Here is a 19837-nt window from a genome sequence, read left to right as displayed (position 1 = left end):
ATCAGAAAGGTAGGAAGGTATTTCAAATGTACAACTGCAGTACTTAAATCTAAGTAAAGTAATTTCCCTGACATTACTGTGTTACGCATGTAAGAGGTTTTATACTTCCTGTGAGTATAATCCAATCAATCTTATTTTCATACTGTATATCCGTTGTGTAATTTGATAAATTGTGTTGTATGTCGTGCTCGCATCTCAGAGAAGACTCTGACTGCAACATGCGTCTTTGTAAAGAGAGAAACAGACAGAAAAAGTCTCTAACTCTGCCTGTCAGCTCGCTCTGCTCCGTTAAAACTGAATTTACCATACAGAATTGAATACGAGTGCACTCCAGATTTAGCTGCAGCCAGCTGACCGTGTGCTTCTCCCTATACCGCAGTTCTGTGTCCATGCATGCAGCAAACTGAAAGCACTGCCTGTCGGAGCGTCTACATGAAAAGAGAAGGAAGACATGGCTGGTAGTGTATTCAGAGTTGTTAAACACCTCAGCGCACTGAAGGAAGCCATCTGACTGTGTGAGAAGCAGCTCGTTGATGTCTGCAGGCAGAGTAGGCCTAGAGCTCTCCCGTCTGACTGGTCCACCAATAGGAGAGAAGATGACCCCTTGAGACGCAGCCCCTCCTCATTTGCATAATGAGGCAGAAATGCATACAGAAATGTAAAAAGGACAGGCAGAAATAAATACCATGGGTGAAAATAAATAGGGTAAAAAATGCAACGCAAGAATAAAACAGACAAAAATATTAAAACACACACATAAATAAATACATTTAAAAAGAAGTAATTAATAAATGAAGTTGAAGATTATAACGGACAATAAATAAATAAGGTAATTAAAATAGATATATACATTTATGTCTCCTTGTATAATTTAATTACTACCTACATTTATTTATTTACTTTATTTTTTTGTGTATTTAATCGGATGCTTATTTATTTATTGAGCATTTATTTATTTCTGTATTTATTTCTGAATGTGTCAGGATCGGTCCTTCATACTCAGAGGCAGATATCTCAAAATAAAAAATATATACTGATCTCACTTTCAACAAACCAGACAGCAGCTCAGGTTTAAGACGACCCGTTTATTTTCCAGGTTACAATGACACAGTAACAAAGTGTAATTTACTTTTTATCCAAATATGTAAAAATACATTTGAACATACAAAATAAATTGCTAACAGCCCGTGTATACACATGGAACACATCCAGGGAAGACTTGGATGGGGCACGGGTTGATGATATCAATGATCTGGATTCGACAGGGATCCCAGACACAATCCTGCAAAACGCTTGGCACCATTCCACACCTGGGTATCATCCAGGCGGTGTCGTACACCGGTCCGCATCTGCAGTCATGCCAGGTCTTCTGACGTGGATGGCCTTGATAAGTGATGGAGATCACTTGCCCCACGTTGACCATAACCCTGATGACGACCTTGTCACACTCAGGGTGATTAATGGGATAGCGGCTAGCTTTCTGCAGGTCTCTGCTGAGGTAGACCCCGCGGCCGAGCATCCCGTCTGCAGACTGCCGAAAACCTGTAGCCAGGATGGACTGAGCGTTCTGCCTGGTGGTGCCGTGGTACATGATGTACGTCTTACCACAATCTGGTGCACCACCGTCCAGTCGACAAACCCCAGGGGGCAGAATACAGTCATCTTCAGCCCACTGGTACTGCATGTTGGTGTCAGAACTGTAGGAAAGAGGATTGTTAGCGTAAAGACTTCAGAAGGATTCCATATGAAGAAACTAAACATCACTGCAAATACAACAATACAGGGATGAGACAAGAAAATTAGGAAATTTCAATATTTTCAGTTCTGTGTTTAGCCTAGCTTAGCATAAAGACCAATCTGCATTGATAGTGAAGCGAGTCTACAGCCACGCTAATGGCTCTGTGAGGCTTTACTTTTTACTCTGCATTCAGACTGAGAACAGGCTGTGTGGATGGGGGCGTGTTGCATGAAAACACTTCCAACAGTTTGAAGACTCATCAGATGCAAAAATGCTGCACAGAGGTTCAAATATTTTGTTGAGATCTTTATGCAAACAGGAAAAATATGGCGCTCACGTTCTTTTAATAGGTCCGAAAGTTATACAGTCAAGTAAACTTAGTACATTGGGTTATATTGATATAACCCAACATCACATATACTGTAAAAACAATTGTGCCAATGGGCTTTAAAATCTGCACAATAAACAGCCTCCTTTATCTTTAGACGCTGGATCCAGATAAGGAAAAAACTCCCTCACATACTTCTTTAACTGGGAAGTTAAACCTTACAGAAGGTTTTTACTTAAACACCATCTCAATTCTGCTGTGCGTATATTTATAAAATCTACTGTTAAATTGATTACTTCACAGTTTTGCAACCTTGAACTGTAAACATGGTTTGAAACTGTTAAGGACAAACACGGGACACATCTGCTTTTATCAGTCAGGAAAACACGTCGGCATATTCCACTGAAGGTTTAAGAACACATTCTCAGTGAATGTGTTCTTAAACCTTCAGTGGAATATGCCGACGTGTCCTCAAACATGCAGTATTGATGATATTTATTGTAAAAATGGCAATTTTTAAAGTAGTGTGTGTGCACCTACCTCTCCTCCTCTCTCTCTTCCTCCAAGAGTGAAGGTTGTGAGTTGACTTTGCTTTTTATAAGGGAGAGAGTTTCATAAATGTGCTGTCAAATTTCAGTTTCCTCTAACTTTTTGCACTTTTGGCACAAGTTAGACAGGATGTTGTGTATTTGGGTGAGGTCAACACAGCAAGTCAGCACAGGGATCAGTGGTGTTATAGGCATGTGTAAGAGTGGGATTTATGGGACTTTACACCCCTCGCTTACTATGTCACAAATGTTTTTACCACAAGAAAGAAGAAAAGATTTATTCAGAGGTTCATGTCCACAGGAGGACACTCAATTAAATATTTTTTCTGTTAGGTGTAAAGTGAAATGATTCACTTTTGGGGTGACGCAGATTGTTACTTCCCCATCTTCATCATCTGGCACTAGTCTATCAAATGTGTTCACAGACAATTAGACATTGTATTTTGTACAATAGCACATTGTCAAGGGGCTCTGTCGGCCTGAACCTCTGTTTGAAGTGTTAACACAACCACAAAGAGACAAACTGACTGTGAAGAGTTGTGAAATGACCACAAAGTCAATAAGCCACACATAGGGATGCAATGACGTCATTAAAAGAGCTCTGCAGCCTTGACGCTCAAGTCTGAATCTGTTTCATGGTGAAAGTGTCTTTTTCCTTATTTTCAAATTATGCGTGGGCTTTCTGCGTGGATGACACACTTTTCTCTTGTACTGAATGACTCATCCCCACACAAACTCGTTCTGAGGAATGAGATGAATGGACGCTGAATGATGAGATGAAATGAACAACTGATCATTGGTGGCTTTTCACCTCCGCTCCAAGATGTTTTGCTCTACAATCATTTTAATTTCAATTTTGAGAAATTCAGGACAAAACTCAGCTCGCTTTTAAGTCCAAATAACTTTATTTAAAGCTGTACACTTTGTTGACTGAATTAAATTGCCTTCTTGTGACCAGTGTTTGACAGATTTTCCAGCTTGATTTTTGTGTGCTGTATGTGCTTCACTTCCTGTATATTTTGTTTGTAACAAAACTTTAGTTTTCAGTGAAACTAAAATTCATTTTTTGCTGAGAAATCAGTCTGTAAATCCTTAGTGTTTACTCTGACTTCTGCACATATTTGATCAGAATTGTCAGTCTTGTCATCTTCTATGCCTGTTAATCCGTGCAGGGTCGTGGCGGGCATAGGGCGAGAGGCAGGGTACACCCTTGCCAGGTCGCCAGTCCATCACAGGCCACATAGAAACGAACAACCGCTCACACTCACATTCACACCTTTAGAGTCAGCAGTCAACCTGCATGTCTTCGGACGGTGGGAGGGAGCCGGAGCACCCGGAGAGAACCAACGCAGATACGGGGAGAACTTGCAAACTCCCCACAGAAAAGCCGTAAACGACCAAGGTTTGAACCCTGAACTGCAACCACTGTGCCACCCTAGTAAGAATTATAATTACCAATAAATAAGATATTTGAGTTTTATTTGTTTTTCTGCAGTGACAGCGCCTCTGCTAGTGATGTGCGATACCAATTAATTCCTGTCCGATCCAATACCAAGTAAAACCCAGGCTGGTATTGCCGATACCAATACCAATACTTTTTACATATTTTATTTCTAGTTATGTGACCTCCCTCTCCCGTTTCTGTATTTATGAGAGAAGTAAGGAGTAGGCTGTAGCCTTACCAATTCAAAATAATAGCTGAATAATGACAAGACATCAAACTCTCATATTCTTTAATTATAATGAAAATATCCTGCTCAGAACTGCCACTTCATAACATTATCCTATTATTGTGACAGACTTAATCTCAGATGTTTAGCAAAGTCTGCAGTGTTGCCAAAGTATTTCACTGTCTTTGCACACACATCATGTACAGCACCGTTATTAACTTCACAGCTAAAACACAGCCAAACGTGTTTTACAGTCAGCCATAGTATAGCCAAGTATTCAACCGCAGGAAATGTAAAGGGCTGCAGCTGCTCACTTCAAAGAAGCTCCGTCACAGAACCGTAGCGCAAGCATGACTTTGACAGCAAAAGGAAAAGTAGTTCCTATCAACCGAGTAGCCTATAATTAGACCATCCTGGTGACAGTAAGATACTTATGATAAAACACAAACTCACTCCAAATGACTGAGTTTAGATATCGATCCTTTTATACGAGTATCGATCCAAGAGCAGGAAACGTTGGTATCAGAAATATCGATACTTTAGGATCAATCCGCACATCACTACCCCCTGGTGTCAGTCGGTGTAGGCGGGCGCTTCAACTATCTCATAATATCACTTTAATTCCAACAGCCACACAGACAGATGGTTAAAGTTGTTAGTCCCACCTGTGATTGATTTCTCCATGACTGATGAACTGCTTCAGAAACCACCTCCACCTCACAACTTTACTTCAACGATGAATGAACAGCTTAAAGGTTCAGTGTGTAACATTTAGTGACACCTAGTGGTGATGGTTGTGAATTGCAACCATCGGTCCAGTCTACCACTGCCCTCTAACCTTTCAAAGAGCGTAGGTATGGTAGCTGATACAGCACAAAAGGTCTCTCTTCTCAAAGAGTGGCCAGTCAAGTGGCCAATTAGAAATCTCTTTAGGTATATTTATTAAGTTTTGATACATATTTAATTAGTTATTCAGTAAAACCATATGTTACTGTGACTTGGCCTCTGACAGATAACATGGAAAATGTAAGCCAAGAGGGTGAAACACTGTCCCTGCACTACAGTCCATTGGATAAACCCTCCGTATTTGTATAGTCTTTTTGACCACTCAAAGTGCTTTTACACTACGTCACATTGAGCCTAAGTGCTCAAACCGAAACAGCCACCAGGGGCAATTAGGGGTTCAGTATCTTGCCCAGGGACACTTCGACACGCAGCCTGGAGCGGGTGATTGAACTGCCAACCTTCTGATTAACGGGCAACCCACTCTACCTCCTGAGCCACAGGACAAGGGAACCGTGGACCAAAACTACCCGACAACAATAATATCTGGCCCGCAGTCAGATTATGGTGCTTTGATAGTGGCAAAAAAATATAAATAAACACTTGATAGTGGTGCTGAAATAGATCTCAGTCATGACAGCAACTCACATAATCACTTCCTCTTTAGTGGTTTTGCCTGCAAAAAAAATGCCACGAGAAGCTTGTTTACTGTAAAGCAGTAATGGAGTTGAACTGAGCTTTTACTTTGAAAAATTCTGAACTACTCTAAAGAGGTGGTATTATGCTCATTTTCAGGTCAAAATCTTAATTAGGGGTTGTACCAGAACAGGTTTACATGGTTTGATTTTCAAAAAACACCATATTTTTTGTCATACTGCACATTGCTGCAGCTCCTCTTTTCAGCTCAGTGTTTTTCCACTGGTGAGCCGTTATATGGTGCGTTTTCAGGCAGTTCAGAGCCGTTTTCTGTGGGAGATTGGAACTCCCTTTGGCCTGGACTGTGGGCTTTTCACTTTGCAAACCTATTACATGCACAAAAAAGGTATATAACTCGATAAAGTAGAGGGAAAAGCATAATACCACCTCTTTAAAAGAGTCTGTAGCCTTCTGACACACCTCTGAAAGAGCCGTCTAAAAACGTGATTCCCCTAAATGTCCTCTTCCTTGAGATACTGGGGAAATGCAAAAGCGTTGCAAAAGTTGATGGATGAGGATCAAACACCGAAACAAAAACAGTGCAGCACATGCCATGATCTGAGAAACATTCGCTGCAGAATCCATTTGTTGCTAGAAAAAAAAAGTCATCCCAAGGTGGAACATTGAACCATTGGGTTACAAGTCCTGCACTTTACCAATTGAGCTAACCAAGTAACAAATTGATATATCTCAATATTATGAGTTATATTCTCATCCACAATCTAATGGTTGAAAATATTGCTCCGATGCAAAACTTATTTGCAGACCCCAGTATATTATTACTACTTCTTCTTCCTCGAACGTAAGTATTCAACATTAGTGATAAGTGTCTGCACTGCCTGAATTCTACCAGAAGTAGAACAAGAAGAACGTAATGACGAAATGCCCTCTGTAGCGCTGTTTGTCCATTTTCCGCTACTGTAGACATATGACAATGCAACGTGCCGACGTCCATGGAAGGGGGGACCCGCGATTACGTAGATAGAAATGTCTCACTCTAAGGTAATAAAAGCATAATGGTTTATTATGTAAGGTCTTTACACACCACTGAAAACATAGTTATGGATCCTATATTGCATTTCTATCAATAGATCCTCAGAAATATTACACACTGAACCTTTGACATGAAAAGTGAATGGAAAAACAAAATGGTTGATCACACACAGTTTTCCCGTCTGCGTGTTTTAGTGGTTGAGATGTCGGTCTCTCCTCTGATCCTTGCATCGGCCTGTGTTATTCCTGTGTTCTTATATTTAAATATATTAAAATAAATTGGCAAATTCATTTCTGACTTCATCTATTTACTGACCCTGATACAGCAGGTTCCAAGGCCGTGCAGACGTGATCTCCTGGCCAGGTGAGCCGATGCTTTTTCGCTTAAATAGAAAAACCTCTGTCTGGAAGGAGACAATATGGCCTAAAACTGGTAAGAATACATTTAAAGGGCGAGCTGTATACACTGAACAAAATTATAAACACAACACTTTTGTTTTTGCCCCCATTCATCATGAGCTGAACTCAGAGGTCTAAGACTTTCTCTATGTACACAAAAGGCCTATTTCTCCCAAATATTGTTCACAAATCTGTCAAAATCTGTGTTAGTGAACACTTCTCCTTTGCCGAGTTAAACCATCCACCTCAAAAGGTGGTTTAACTGCTGACTCATAAACCTTTTTGTTTCTGCTCTGGCTCTCTGCTGCAAATTTACCAAAAAGGTAAAATGTGACACATTGTGAGTCACCAGTGGTGAAGTTTCTCTGTTCTTTGCATCACGGCTTCCTTCAAGTGCTGTTTAAACTTTATTTGGTTTCTGTGTCATCTTTGTGGTTTAATACTGTAACAATTAATCAGAAAGTCCTCACAGCTCACTGTAGATCTTACTGAGTGCTGGTGATATGAAAACAATGTGTGTGCTTTGATGTGGGAGACCTGAGAAAAGAGAGTGGTATCATTTTTTAAAAACTTGAGCTGTCTTGATATTAGACATTTGCAGAGCACCGTGGGACTTTTAAACACCTGGAAATCTTATTCATACAGCCATAGGTGTCATTTACATTGGGGACACTGGGGACATGTCCCCATCACTTTTTGAAATGGCTGATTTTTGTTAAAACATAATTTGTTAAAAAAAACATTCTGAAATATAGCTTTCAATTAAATAACAAATGAAAATGCCTTTTTTCTTTATTTGCACATTAAGAAAACATGCAATGCAATTAAAATACAGAAGAAACAAATGTGCATTGTCCAAAAAAGGAACTTAGGCTAAAAATTCACATCCCTTATCTGAGCCCCTATGTCCCCACTACTTTTCAACACAAAGTGACGCCCTTGTATACAGCAGTAGATGCAGGAATTGTTCTGGTCATGGGTGCGGCCCTGCTCCAGCTTCACTCCTGAGCAGCGTCACCCCCTGATAGACTACACCTGAGGCCTCCTGAAGAGGGTGAATTCAGCTAAATTGGGACAGTTTTGTAATTCTACTTTGTGATCTTGTTCTTGTCATACATTTTTAAAAGTATCCCAACATATTATACATTTCCAAAATCCTCAAGGTGTCTACTTTTTTCATATGAAGAAATTAAGTGTGTATGATATTTTGGCAAAGCGTGGCTCCCCATTTTGTTGTAGTTTAAATACATGTCTAAGGTTACTTGATATTATGTTTTAGACTATGTTTTATTATGATAGCTTAATTTAGCGGACAGTTGTGCATAATGTGAGATAATGTGCAACATGTACAGTCGTGTATGTGATGTGCACAGTATGCAGTGGAATGCAGTGTGTGGTTGTTGCTCCTGCAGTGGGCGGCAGCAGGGAAATCAAACGTCTGACAGCTCAGGGGGAAGAAGCTGTTGCAGAGGGAAAGTTGTAAGACGCAAAACAGCTCCAGAAAAATGAACCCGGTGACCTCCCCTACCCTGCTCACCGGGGCCAAGACAACCAAATAACACAGAAAACCAAAAAATCAACACAGTGCTCGCCGAGACGAGGAAGTGGGTTTGCATGTGTCACAATGTGATAGATAGTTTGAGAAGATTATAAAGTGTTTGATAAACATAGAGAAGAGAACCGATGCATTGACATATGCATGTTGTTTGAGTTGGGTTGGTGACGTGAGTACACCCTCCGTCTGTGTTTCTGACATATGATTAATAGGTGGTTTTACCCAAGAAGTTACCCAAGACCTGGGTGTTGGACATAGTTTTGGTTGAATTAGCCAGAACTAAGATGAGATAATAGATTAGAGTGTTTTGTCAGCATTTTAGGGAACTAAAAGTTTGCCAGAGATCTGGTAGGGGTGGAGGTCAAGTCAAGTCAAAGTTCATTAAAGTGTAAAATCACCAGCTGTGTGGTCCCAGTACACTTTACAGAAAACAGAGACACATAGAATTTGCAGAAAAAAGGCTAACAACACATAAGAAACACACATTAAAAAACAACAATAAAATTGACAATTATAAAACTAATAATAAATACAATAAAATAAAATAGACAATTAAAATGTATAAAAAATCATAAAATACCCTAGCCCAAACTATAAGCCTTCTCACAAAATACAGAACAACCATCTCTAACTAAAAGCTTTACTAAAAAGAAAAGTTTTTAGCCTACTCTTAAATATGGAAATGTTGGTTGCTTCCCGAACCCAGACAGGGGTCTGATTTCACAGCCAAGGTGCCTGATGGCTAAAGGCTCTGGCTCCTATTCTACATCTGGAGACCCTCGGCACTACAAGCAGCGCTACATTTTGGGAACACAGTGTTCTAGTGGGGCAGTATGGTGTAAGGAGTTCTTTCAAATAGGATGGTGCCTGACCATTAAGGGCTTTGTATGTAAGAAGAAGTGTTTTAAAATCAATTCTCAATTTTACCAGAAGCCACTGCAAAGTTACTAAAACAGGGGTGATATGATCTCTCCTACTGGTTCTTGTCAGTATGCGTGCAGCAGCGTTTTGTATTAACTGGAGAGACTTATTTTTTTGAACAGCCTGAAAGCACCGAGTTACAGTAGTCAAGCCTTGAGGTAACAAATGCGTGAACAAGTTTCTCTGCATCATCTCAATGCAGAAGGTTTCTAATTTTCACAATATTGCGAAGGTGAAAATAGGCAGTCCTTGTAGTTTTGCTTTATGTGTGCGTTGAAAGACAGGTCTTGATTAAAAATAACTCCCAGATTCCTCACAGTGGTGCTGGAGGCCAAGGCAACGCCATCCAAGGCAACTATGTCTGCAGACAATGTGTCTTGGAGGAGTTTGGGTCCAAGTACTACAAACTCAGTTTTTTCAGAGTTCAACATCACGAAATTATAAGACATCCAGGTCTTCACATTCTTAATGCACATTTGAAGCCTAGCTAACTGGTTGGTTTCATCAGGTCTGATAGAAAGGTATAACTAAATGTCATCAGCATAACAATGAAAGTTTATACTGTGGTTCCTAATGATATTACCTAGCGGTGTTAGGAATGTGTTTTTTGTGTTCATGTCATTCCTGTTTAAGTCTGTTTTTGGTTCTGTGTTTCTCTGTGTAGTCTTGTTCAGTTAGTTTCTAGTCCTGTACGTTAGTTAATATCTTTTGTGTTTACTGCTGGTCTTGTGTTCCCTGTTTAGTCTTGTGTATTCCCTTGTTCATTTACTGGTTCTGTTTAGCTCTGTCGCATTCTTGGTTATTCACTCTGCCCCATGTCTGCTTGTCTAAGTGTTCTCTCTGTTACCCCCTGTTGTCTCTGCCTACCTGCCTCCCTGTTTTCCTGCTGTCTCTTTGCCTCACTGATTAGCCTCATGTCTGTCACCTGTGTTGCTCCCGCCCTGCTCGTTATCCCTGGTATATATGTGTGGTCTTTCTGTTCAGCCCTTGTCCGGTCTTTGTTCATGTTATCCCCGAGTCTGTTGTATGTATACTCTCTGCCTTCCTGTAACCAGCCATGTTTGTCTTGTCACCCTGTACCTCTGGATCTGTTATGATCACCTTGGTTTTTGGACTCTGTTAACCAGCCACTCTGTCAGTAAGTGTGCTCACCTTTTGTTAGTTTTTTGCCACAATAAATCTTCTTGTTTCACTGCACCACCTCTGCCTTGCGTCCTGCATTTGGGTCCTCCAACCTGCTCAACCCACACCCACCGTAACAAGCGGAAGCAAATACAAGGTGAATAATATAGGTCCAAGGACTGAACCTTGTGGAACTCCATGGGTGACTCTGCTGTGTAAAGAGGACTCATCGTTTACATTTACAAACTGGGTGCGATCTGATAAGTAGGATTTAAACCAGCTTAAAGCAGTTCCTTTAATGCCGACTAAGTGTTCTAGTCTCTGTAGTAAAATATGGTGATCAATTTTATCAAATGCTGCACTTAGATCTAATAAGACTAATACAGACTAGTCCCTTATCTGATGCTTTTAAAAGATAATGATTTTTTCAAGGATCTTGTATATGAAAGGAAGGTTAGATATCGGGCTGTAACTGTCTAAAACCCGTGGATCAAGAGTAGGCTTTTTAAGAAGTGGTTTAATAATTGCTTCCTTAAAAAACTGAGGTACATAACCTGTTAAAGAAAGGTTGATAATATTTAACAAAGAAGTGCCAACTGAGGGCAAAACCTCTTTGAACAGTCTGCTTGGGACACAATTGAAGTAAGTTGGTGAAGGTTCATGGTAGCAAAACAGTCCAAATATCCATTGAGTTTTAAAGGTGCTTCCGAGGAGACTGAGGGCAAGTTGGCATCCATTGAAGGCAGGAGGTGCAGAATTTTATTTCTAATACCAAAACTTTTGTCGTTAAAATGGTTCATAAAAATGTCACTACTGAGGTCAAGAGGGACAAATTTTTCCTTAGAGCTGTGGCTTCCCGTCAATCTGGCTTTGGTTGAGATGTATTTTAGATCTCTATGCCACCCAGATCCTAAAAAAACATTTGTGAGATTCAGGGGAGTCGGTCTCTCCTCTGATCCTTGCATCGGCCTGTGTTCTTATATTTAAATTAAAATAAAGTGGCAAATTCATTTCTGACTTCATCTATTTACTGACCCTGATACAGCAGGTGCCAAGGCCGTACAGACGTGATCTCCTGGCCAGGTGAGCCGATGCTTTTTCACTTAAATAGAAAACCTCTGTTTGGAAGGAGTCCATATGGCCTATAACTGGTAAGAATACATTTAAAGGGCATTGAACAAAATTATAAACACAATACTTCATCATGAGCTGAACTCAAAGATCTAAGACTTTCAGGCCTATTTCTCTCAAATATTATTCACAAATCTGTGTCAGTGAGCACTTTTCCTTTGCCAATATAATCCATCCACCTCACAGGTGTGGCATTTCAAGATGCTGATCAGGCAGCATGGGTATTGCACAGGTTTGCCTTAGGCTGGCCACAATGAAAGGCCACTCCAAAATGTGCAGTTCCATCACACAGCACAACGCCACAGATGTTGCAAGTTTTGAGGGCGCGTGCAATCGGCATGCTGACTGCAGGAATCTCCACCAGAGCTGTTGCGTGTCAGAGTACATCCAACCGACCTCACATCTGCAGACCACCTGTGACCAGACCAGACCAGCCCAGGACCTCCACCTCCAGCATCTTCATCTCCAAGATCGTCTGAGACCAGGCCCCCGAACAGCTTCTGCAACAATCGGTTTGCATAACCAAAGAATTTCTGCACAAACTGTCAGGAACCCTCTCAAGCTCATCTGCATGCTCATCGGGGTCTCAACCTGACTGCGTTTTGGCACAGCCATTGAAGAGTTGGACCAACATTCCACAGGCCACAATCAACAACCTGATCAACTCTATGCGAAGGAGATGTGTTGCAATGCATGAGGCAAATGGTGGTCACACCAGATACTGACTGGTTTCCGGACCCCCTCAGACCCACACAGTGAAACTGCACATTTTCGAGTGGCCTTTTATTGTGGCACACCTGTGCAATAACCATGCTGTCTGATCAGCATCTTGATATGTCACACCTGTGAGGTGGATGGATTATCTCGGCAAAGGAAAAGTGCTCACTAACACAGATTTTGACAGATTTGTGAACAATATTTGAGAGAAATAGGCTTTTTGTGTACATAGAGAAAGTCTCAACTCATGATGAATGGTTGACAAAAATTCCTGACATGCTACTAATAAAAGGATCCTATATCAGGTTTGGAATTGACCTGATATTCTTAGACATCAAACAGGCCTACATTTCTCCAGCTAAACAGATTCTCCTTGTCATTGAGCCCATGGCAAAGCAAATACTGCCATCTGCTGGTTTCCTACTAGATCACATCAAGCCTGTTCGACAGTAATTTAAGTTTTGAGAGGCACACCACAAAGCTTGTGCAATCGTAATTTTACCTTATCTTAGAAATATATCAAAAATGATTAATGTTAATTGTTAAGAACACCTAGACCTTTATCTCACCCCGTCTGGGTTACTGCAACAGCTTTTTTGCTGGCTTGACCCAAAAGAAACAATATCTGCCAGGCTTTTAAACAGAACCAAGAAACACGATCATATCGGTCCTGTTTTAGCTTCATGACACTGGCTCACAGTGTGTTTTAGAATAGATAGCCTCTCTCCCTGCTATATCTCTGACCTTTTAGTCCCGTTTGCACTGGTACGCACCTTGAGATGCTCGGGTGGAGGTCTGTTGTCTGTCCCCTACTTAATTTTTTTTAATCCAAAGACATGCAGCCTAAGTTAATTGGTGTCTCCAAAATTGTCCTTAGGTGTGAGTGGTTGTTTGTCTATCTGTGGCCCTGCAATGGACTGGCAACCTGTCCAGGGTGTACCCTGCCTTTTGCCCAGTGTAAACTGGGATTGGCTCCAGCCAACCCTGTATGCAGGATAAGCGGTTGACAATGGATCGATGAACTGTGTCCTGCTCAGAGACACAGGATCATTTTGACCAGCAGAATGTGTTTATATTATTCATTGTTTGCACCTGTATTTACTGAAATTCTGCTTGTGAATTCATTAATTGAATAACCCAGAATATGATCATGGTCTTTTTGATTTATTAGGCTATATATTTCAGTGGGGATTGAAATGATGTAATACATATCACAGCTGACAAATTATCAGCCTAACATGTGACTGAATGGAAATGACCATAAATGATGACAGACTCAATGATAAAAGTTAATGGGGGAAATAACAGATTATGAAAACAAAATAAAGGAAGTTGTTTGTGGTCTTTTTGTTGTTCAAACCCGCAATGAACACGGATTCTTAACTAGTAGGTGAAACACAAAACAAATCAAATGTAAAACTGAACCCTCCAGTCAATAACCAACGGTGGTCTTAATCACCCAGGGGCTCGTTTAAAGAGCTAATGTGAGAAAAAAGTGAGAATTGAATTTGGTTTTTATTACAGTTTTTCAAAATTGCTAAGACACATTCCTTGAAATCCTCAAAACCCAGTCTTAAAACTACATTCACAAAACCCCATGTGATCTGTGCTCAAAAACAATGCTTTCAAAACATAAACACAGCCAGTCAATATGTAAAACACTACAGAGCATTCTTTAAACACTACATCAAAAAATTGAGAACACAGCGTCCAGGGCATGTAGTTACAGAAAAATTGTTTTGCGTAGAGGAAACAATTTAAAAAAGTATAGTAATCACAACATAGTACAGTAAATATATAGTATACTGTAAGCACTGCAAGTAATACAGTATTGAATATCTGTATATTCAGCACTTGCATAAAAATACAGTACAGTAAACCCAAAGAACAAAAAAAACTCTAAATGAAAAGACTTTACACTCAAAAATGTTATGCAGACCAAAATCAAAGTCAATGAGAGATTCATTCTGCCTCAGCATCATGTCTTTGTGCTGGGTCCTGCCAGAGGACTTCGTCCACATCACATGCAACCTTGTCCCTTGCCCAGCAAAGGAGGAAAACCCTCGGGTGTGCTGGAGACAGCCTGACTGTAACAACACCCCACACACGTCTCACCACAGGCCTATTCTATGGCCCGTAAGAGATTTTCTGTAGTAAATGACTTTCGGTCATAGACCTTCCTCCATCAGGCAGAGAAAAATTCTTCCGTTGGTTTGAAGTAAGGGCTGTAGGTTGAAGGTAAACATTTATGAATCTCTGGTTGCTGGTTTACGTTGAAGTTCTTGCTTAGCCACAGTGAAAGCTGACATTGTCCCATAGACAGTATGTACTGCCGGCTGATGATCCTGCTGCTCACGCTCAAACACAAAATTCCAACGCGTGAATGTTAGTTTCTGTTTGAGCACTTAGGCTCAGTGAATGAATATGTGTGAATGGTGAATGCAGATGTAGTGTAAAAAGCGCTTTGAGTGGTCGAAAAGACTAGAAAGGCGCTATACAAGTACAGAGCATTTACATATGGCCCCAAGGTTGAATGACGGTAGACAACCTGTCCCTTACTTATAGCTTGGTCAAAGTGTGACATTGCCACCACGCTGGCCAGGGACTTGACCACAGGTTTGATCACATCATTAGAAACAAGAAAGTGTGCAGAATTATGAGTTGTTGTGTGTAAACGATGACAGCTGTGTTGTAGTTGTGTTTAACTTTTGCTGCATGTATTTACCATTTTGCAACACAAGTGCGTCACAGTGCAAAATGTGTTTTAGTGAGTGAGAATGTGTTTAGAGTTTAGCAAAAAGAGTGGATGAGTTTTGCAACTACCTGAACCTGTTGAAGGTTTTGCCAAAAGAGAGATTGGTTCTACGAATGGGTTTAGGCCATTGAGCACTGGGTTCAGAGAATGGGGTTTACTTTTTTAGGAATTGTGAAAAACTGTAATAACGGTGTTTATTCAAACTTGAACTGAAATTAATCATTTATAGCCCAACACAACTCAAAATGTTCCTTTGACTTCAATTTCGGCTCAACAAGCAAATATTTGTTGTTGTTACATTTATGTTTCTGTGACTTTTAAAAATAGCACAAAAATGTAAGAGCACAAATTAACAACATGACTTTAATCACAAATCCTGATTTTAGAAATCTTTTGTGTACATTAAAACAAAAACATGATGCCAGAGACTCACTGCAGAGAGTAAAAACTGTGGTCTCCCCCACACAGGGATACAGAGAGTCATACTAAATGGTGTGCAAATTCATTTGAATGGCCAGGACAACTTATATAATAAGTATTAAAAACAATTTGCAGCGTATTACACTACAACAGACAGCAAACCTGAACACCAGTATCAAAGCCACCACTACGGAGTCCCAGACGTCCCATAGAATAATATTTTTAACTTGTGCACACAATTCATCTTATGGGACTTGAGGGGCTCCGTACGCCACAGCAGTGACAGTGGTGCTTATAGAAGCCTAAAAAAGTTCAAGCAAAAGTGGATTTCATTTCAATCAATCATTAACAACACGGGCGACTGAAATAAAATAACATTTATTTGCCCCATTTTCACATTATGTTGGTGTTGAAATGACAAGTAGGTACAAAAAGTTTTGAATCCGTGCAGTAGATGCTTCAACCGCATCCACAACAAGTGGTTCTTTTTGCCAGCGACAGGCCCAGACTGTCTGACAACATCATGGGAAGGATCCCAACGAGGGATTTCCGGTGACCCCCTTTGTTTTCAACAGGAAGCTGAAGTCTCGGCCAAGGCAGTACTCACTGAAGTCTCATGAGAGGAGAGTTGTTGCAGGAAATGCCAGGGGAAATGAGGGAGGGGAGTTCCCTGTGTAAATAGAGGAGCTGATAGCAAGACTTTATTTTTCTCAAGTAGGCCACTGCACTAACTCTTCAGGCCTGCTGTTTCCTGATCACATCATGGTAACAATGTAAAACATTTCTGGTCTGAGCACGTGAGGCACATTAGCAGTGTGCAAAACACATTCTGCCTAAAGTAACAAACAGCCTGTTGGGTCTACTTGTATGGTTTTAATGTACTCGATTCTTTTGGGATTCCAGACACAATCCTCCTCCAAACCGCTCTTCACCATTTTACACCCGGGTGGCACCCAGGCGGTGTTATAGCCGTGGTCATGCCAGGTCTTCTGAAGTGGATGGCCTTTATAATCGATCTTTTTCACTCTCCCCACGCTGACCTCAACCATAATGACGACCTTGTCAGAATCAGGGTGACCAATGGGATAGCGGCTGGCTTTCTCCACGTCTCTGCTGAGGTAGACGCCGCGGCCGAGCATCCCGTCTTTAGACTGCCGAAAACCATCAGACTCGATGGCTTCAGCATTCTCCCTGGTGGTGCCGTGGTACATGATATATTTTTTACCTTTGAACTCCTTGTTCATGCTGGTGTCAGAATCACTGCAGGAAAAAGGTTTATTAGTGTCAAGACTTCAGAAGGACTCCATGTGAAGAGACTAAACATCAATGAAAATAAAAACAATCCAAGTATGAGACCAGAAAATTAAGAAAATATACAACAGGACGCTCCAGTATTTAAGGTCCATGTAAATGTTTAGTCTAGTTTAGCACAAAGACTGGACCAATGTTCACATATCTGGTGAAATGTCTAATCAATTATTTGGATGGCTTGCCATTAAATGTATGGTATTTTACTCATAGCTAAGTTTCTGCTAAAATTGGCTGCAGCTTCTTAATTAAACACAGTTCCAAAGTGTGATTGTTCAGACAAACATCAGGAAGCTCACAATTATCAGCCTCCACATTTTCCACGGACGGGTTTACAGCACACTTCCTATCAGACAAACTAAATTCGTCTCCTCATACTGATTATACTTTATGTAAAAATGCAGACGTTCACGTACCTCTTTCCAGTTCCCTCCGAGGCTACTGGCTTTCACTATTCACCTCACTCTTTTTACAAGGACTTTTAGGAAGAAGTGCATCTGTCTTTCACTTTCTTTCTTTTCTCTGTGACTCCTCCCCTCCCGCAGAGCCTGAAGCAGCTTTCTGACACAATTTAATTTCCAAATTCATACAGTCAGTTTCAAAGCACATATGGATCGCATTCATTTGCAGAAGCTATAGAAACATCTAAATCCAGACTAGATAGCTATGAGTTCATTAACCAAATAATCTTTAACGTGACTGCTTTTATGCTCAATCTGTCATCGATGTAAAGACGCCATGGATTCAACCTCAGCTCAGAATAAAATCTTCAGGCTAACACTGTGACTATGTGGACATTAAGCCACCTGTCAGGTTGTCAACATTTACCGTAGGCTACTTTAGGCTACTGCAGAAGCTAATCACTGTTAAATCAGTGGTTTTCACCCCTTTACTGACACAGATTAGACCGCATTTGATAAGATTTTGTCCCAGGATCACCCATCAGATAACATTCCTGCTTTTAGATGTTTTATTACAGAAAGTGTATTGAACATGACCAAAGTAGTCAAATGTTTTGTCATTGTGTTACATGGAATTATAATTGAGGGGATCACCTGGAAAACCCTCAAGGACCCCTGGAGGTCAAGTTCAAACTAATCTGTTTGAACAGGAAGCTGTCACTGATCAACGAACAATAATTTTTCATGTTGATGGAACATTCCTATAATAATTTCCATGTTGGAGAGGATGTGAATATTTCTGAGTGAGGATGATTGTGGTGCAGCTGAAACGAGTAAAAGGAGCTTGTAGTTTTTGAATTTTAGTTGCATTTTCAACAGTACTATTTCATTAAAATTAAATTAAATAAAAATTAGAACTACACAACCCCCACATAGACTGCCCCAGAGAAAAAGAGAAAGACGAGGTTTTGAGGGCCCCAGGCTGTGACTGTAAGGAGGGCGCAGTGATATCGAAGGCACTGCAACAGACAGGTGTGCCCCAAGCTGCGCTGGCAGCTCCACCGATTGATGGCATTGGTTTTTCTGTAATACATTTCAAGTGCATAGTTTGTGCAAACTCGTGTGTAGTGGCATAATTTGTGAATTCAAGACATACATTCATTGATTTCATTTAGAGCATTTTCCCTCCCTTTCCACACAGTTCTCACAGGTTGGTCTGATATGCTGTAGAAATAAACCCATTTTTTAAATCACGACCTCGTGTTGACTACTGTAGGGAGCTACACAGGGTCCTCCTCACCACATGGACCGCGGCCGAGGGCCACTGTCTTGACGGCAAAAGCAAGTTCAGCACCAAGGACCGAGAGGAGATCCCCAGGTGATCTACAGTGCACCAGTGATGGAGGTGTGACAATAAACAGCACACCTGCTATTGTGCAACCTACAAGGGCGTTACATGTGTTGAAAAGTTGATGTGACGATACACAAAATTTTAATCATTAAACATTTCATTTCCTGCATTCTGGGGAAAGTTTCTGCCCTAATTTATGGTGGAAATGTTTTTATTTATTTAACATAACGCAGTGCAGCTCTCTGATATAGTTTCCCTTCATGGCATCGCCCTGGCCTCCAGCACCACTGTGAGGAGTCCTGAAGTTATCTTTGATCAGGACATGTCGTTTAAGTCTCACATTAAGCAAATGTCAAGGACCGCCTTTTTTCACCTACGTAATATTGTGAAAATCAGGAACGTTCTGTCTAAAAATGATGCAGAAAAACTAGTCCATGCATGTCTTACTTATAGGCTGGATTACTGCAACCAGGCTGCTCAAAAAGGTCCATTAAGACTCTTCAGCTGATCCAGAATGCTGCAGCACGTCTTCTGACAGGAACCAGGAAAAGAGATCACATTTCTCTTGTTTTAGCTGTTTTCCTGTAAAATCCAGAATATAACTTAAAATCTCCAAAGATCTTTTGAATTTTTAGACTATGAAATGTTTTTGTCTCTTAGACAGCTGTGGAATGAAGCGATTTCATTCAAACTCTTTTCTCCTTTTTTGCAAATGCAATACAAAACTTTAATAAACAGGACAAATAAACCTCCAAAGCTTGTTGTCATTTCAAGGATGACTGCTTGTTCAACCACACATGCATAGTTTGTCTGGCTGCTCAGGTCAAACAATGTCTTTTACCTTCACTACAATGTTCATCCTTTAAATAAAACATCACACCAGACAGGAATCATGAATTATTAATACATTTAATGGAGGAGTGTTGGTCAGTGCTGTGTGTAGTTGTTGTTATGTCAGTAGAGTCTGAGTGCAGTGCAGTCTGTCTCCCGGCGTCTCGCTG

The 19837-nt window shown here is 40.7% G+C and overlaps 1 protein-coding gene across 1 annotated transcript in view; it reads right to left on the bottom strand.

Moving 5' to 3' along the window:
- Positions 1–1065: 1065 nt before the first annotated feature.
- LOC123967395 overlaps positions 1066–19837 on the bottom strand; it is a 29347-nt gene continuing 10575 nt past the window's right edge. Inside the window, exons 5-8 of the mRNA XM_046043491.1 lie at positions 16620–17036; positions 12286–12384; positions 2607–2657; positions 1066–1697 (exon numbers count right to left, since the gene is read on the bottom strand). Of these exons, the coding sequence (XP_045899447.1) occupies positions 1178–1697; positions 2607–2657; positions 12286–12384; positions 16620–17036 (1087 nt within the window). The 3' untranslated portion in view covers positions 1066–1177. The remainder of the gene's footprint in view (positions 1698–2606; positions 2658–12285; positions 12385–16619; positions 17037–19837) is intronic.

The sequence above is a fragment of the Micropterus dolomieu genome, linkage group LG02 (genome assembly GCF_021292245.1).
Source record: "Micropterus dolomieu isolate WLL.071019.BEF.003 ecotype Adirondacks linkage group LG02, ASM2129224v1, whole genome shotgun sequence".
Taxonomy (NCBI): domain Eukaryota; kingdom Metazoa; phylum Chordata; class Actinopteri; order Centrarchiformes; family Centrarchidae; genus Micropterus; species Micropterus dolomieu.
This window is presented reverse-complemented; position numbering and strand designations above follow the sequence as displayed.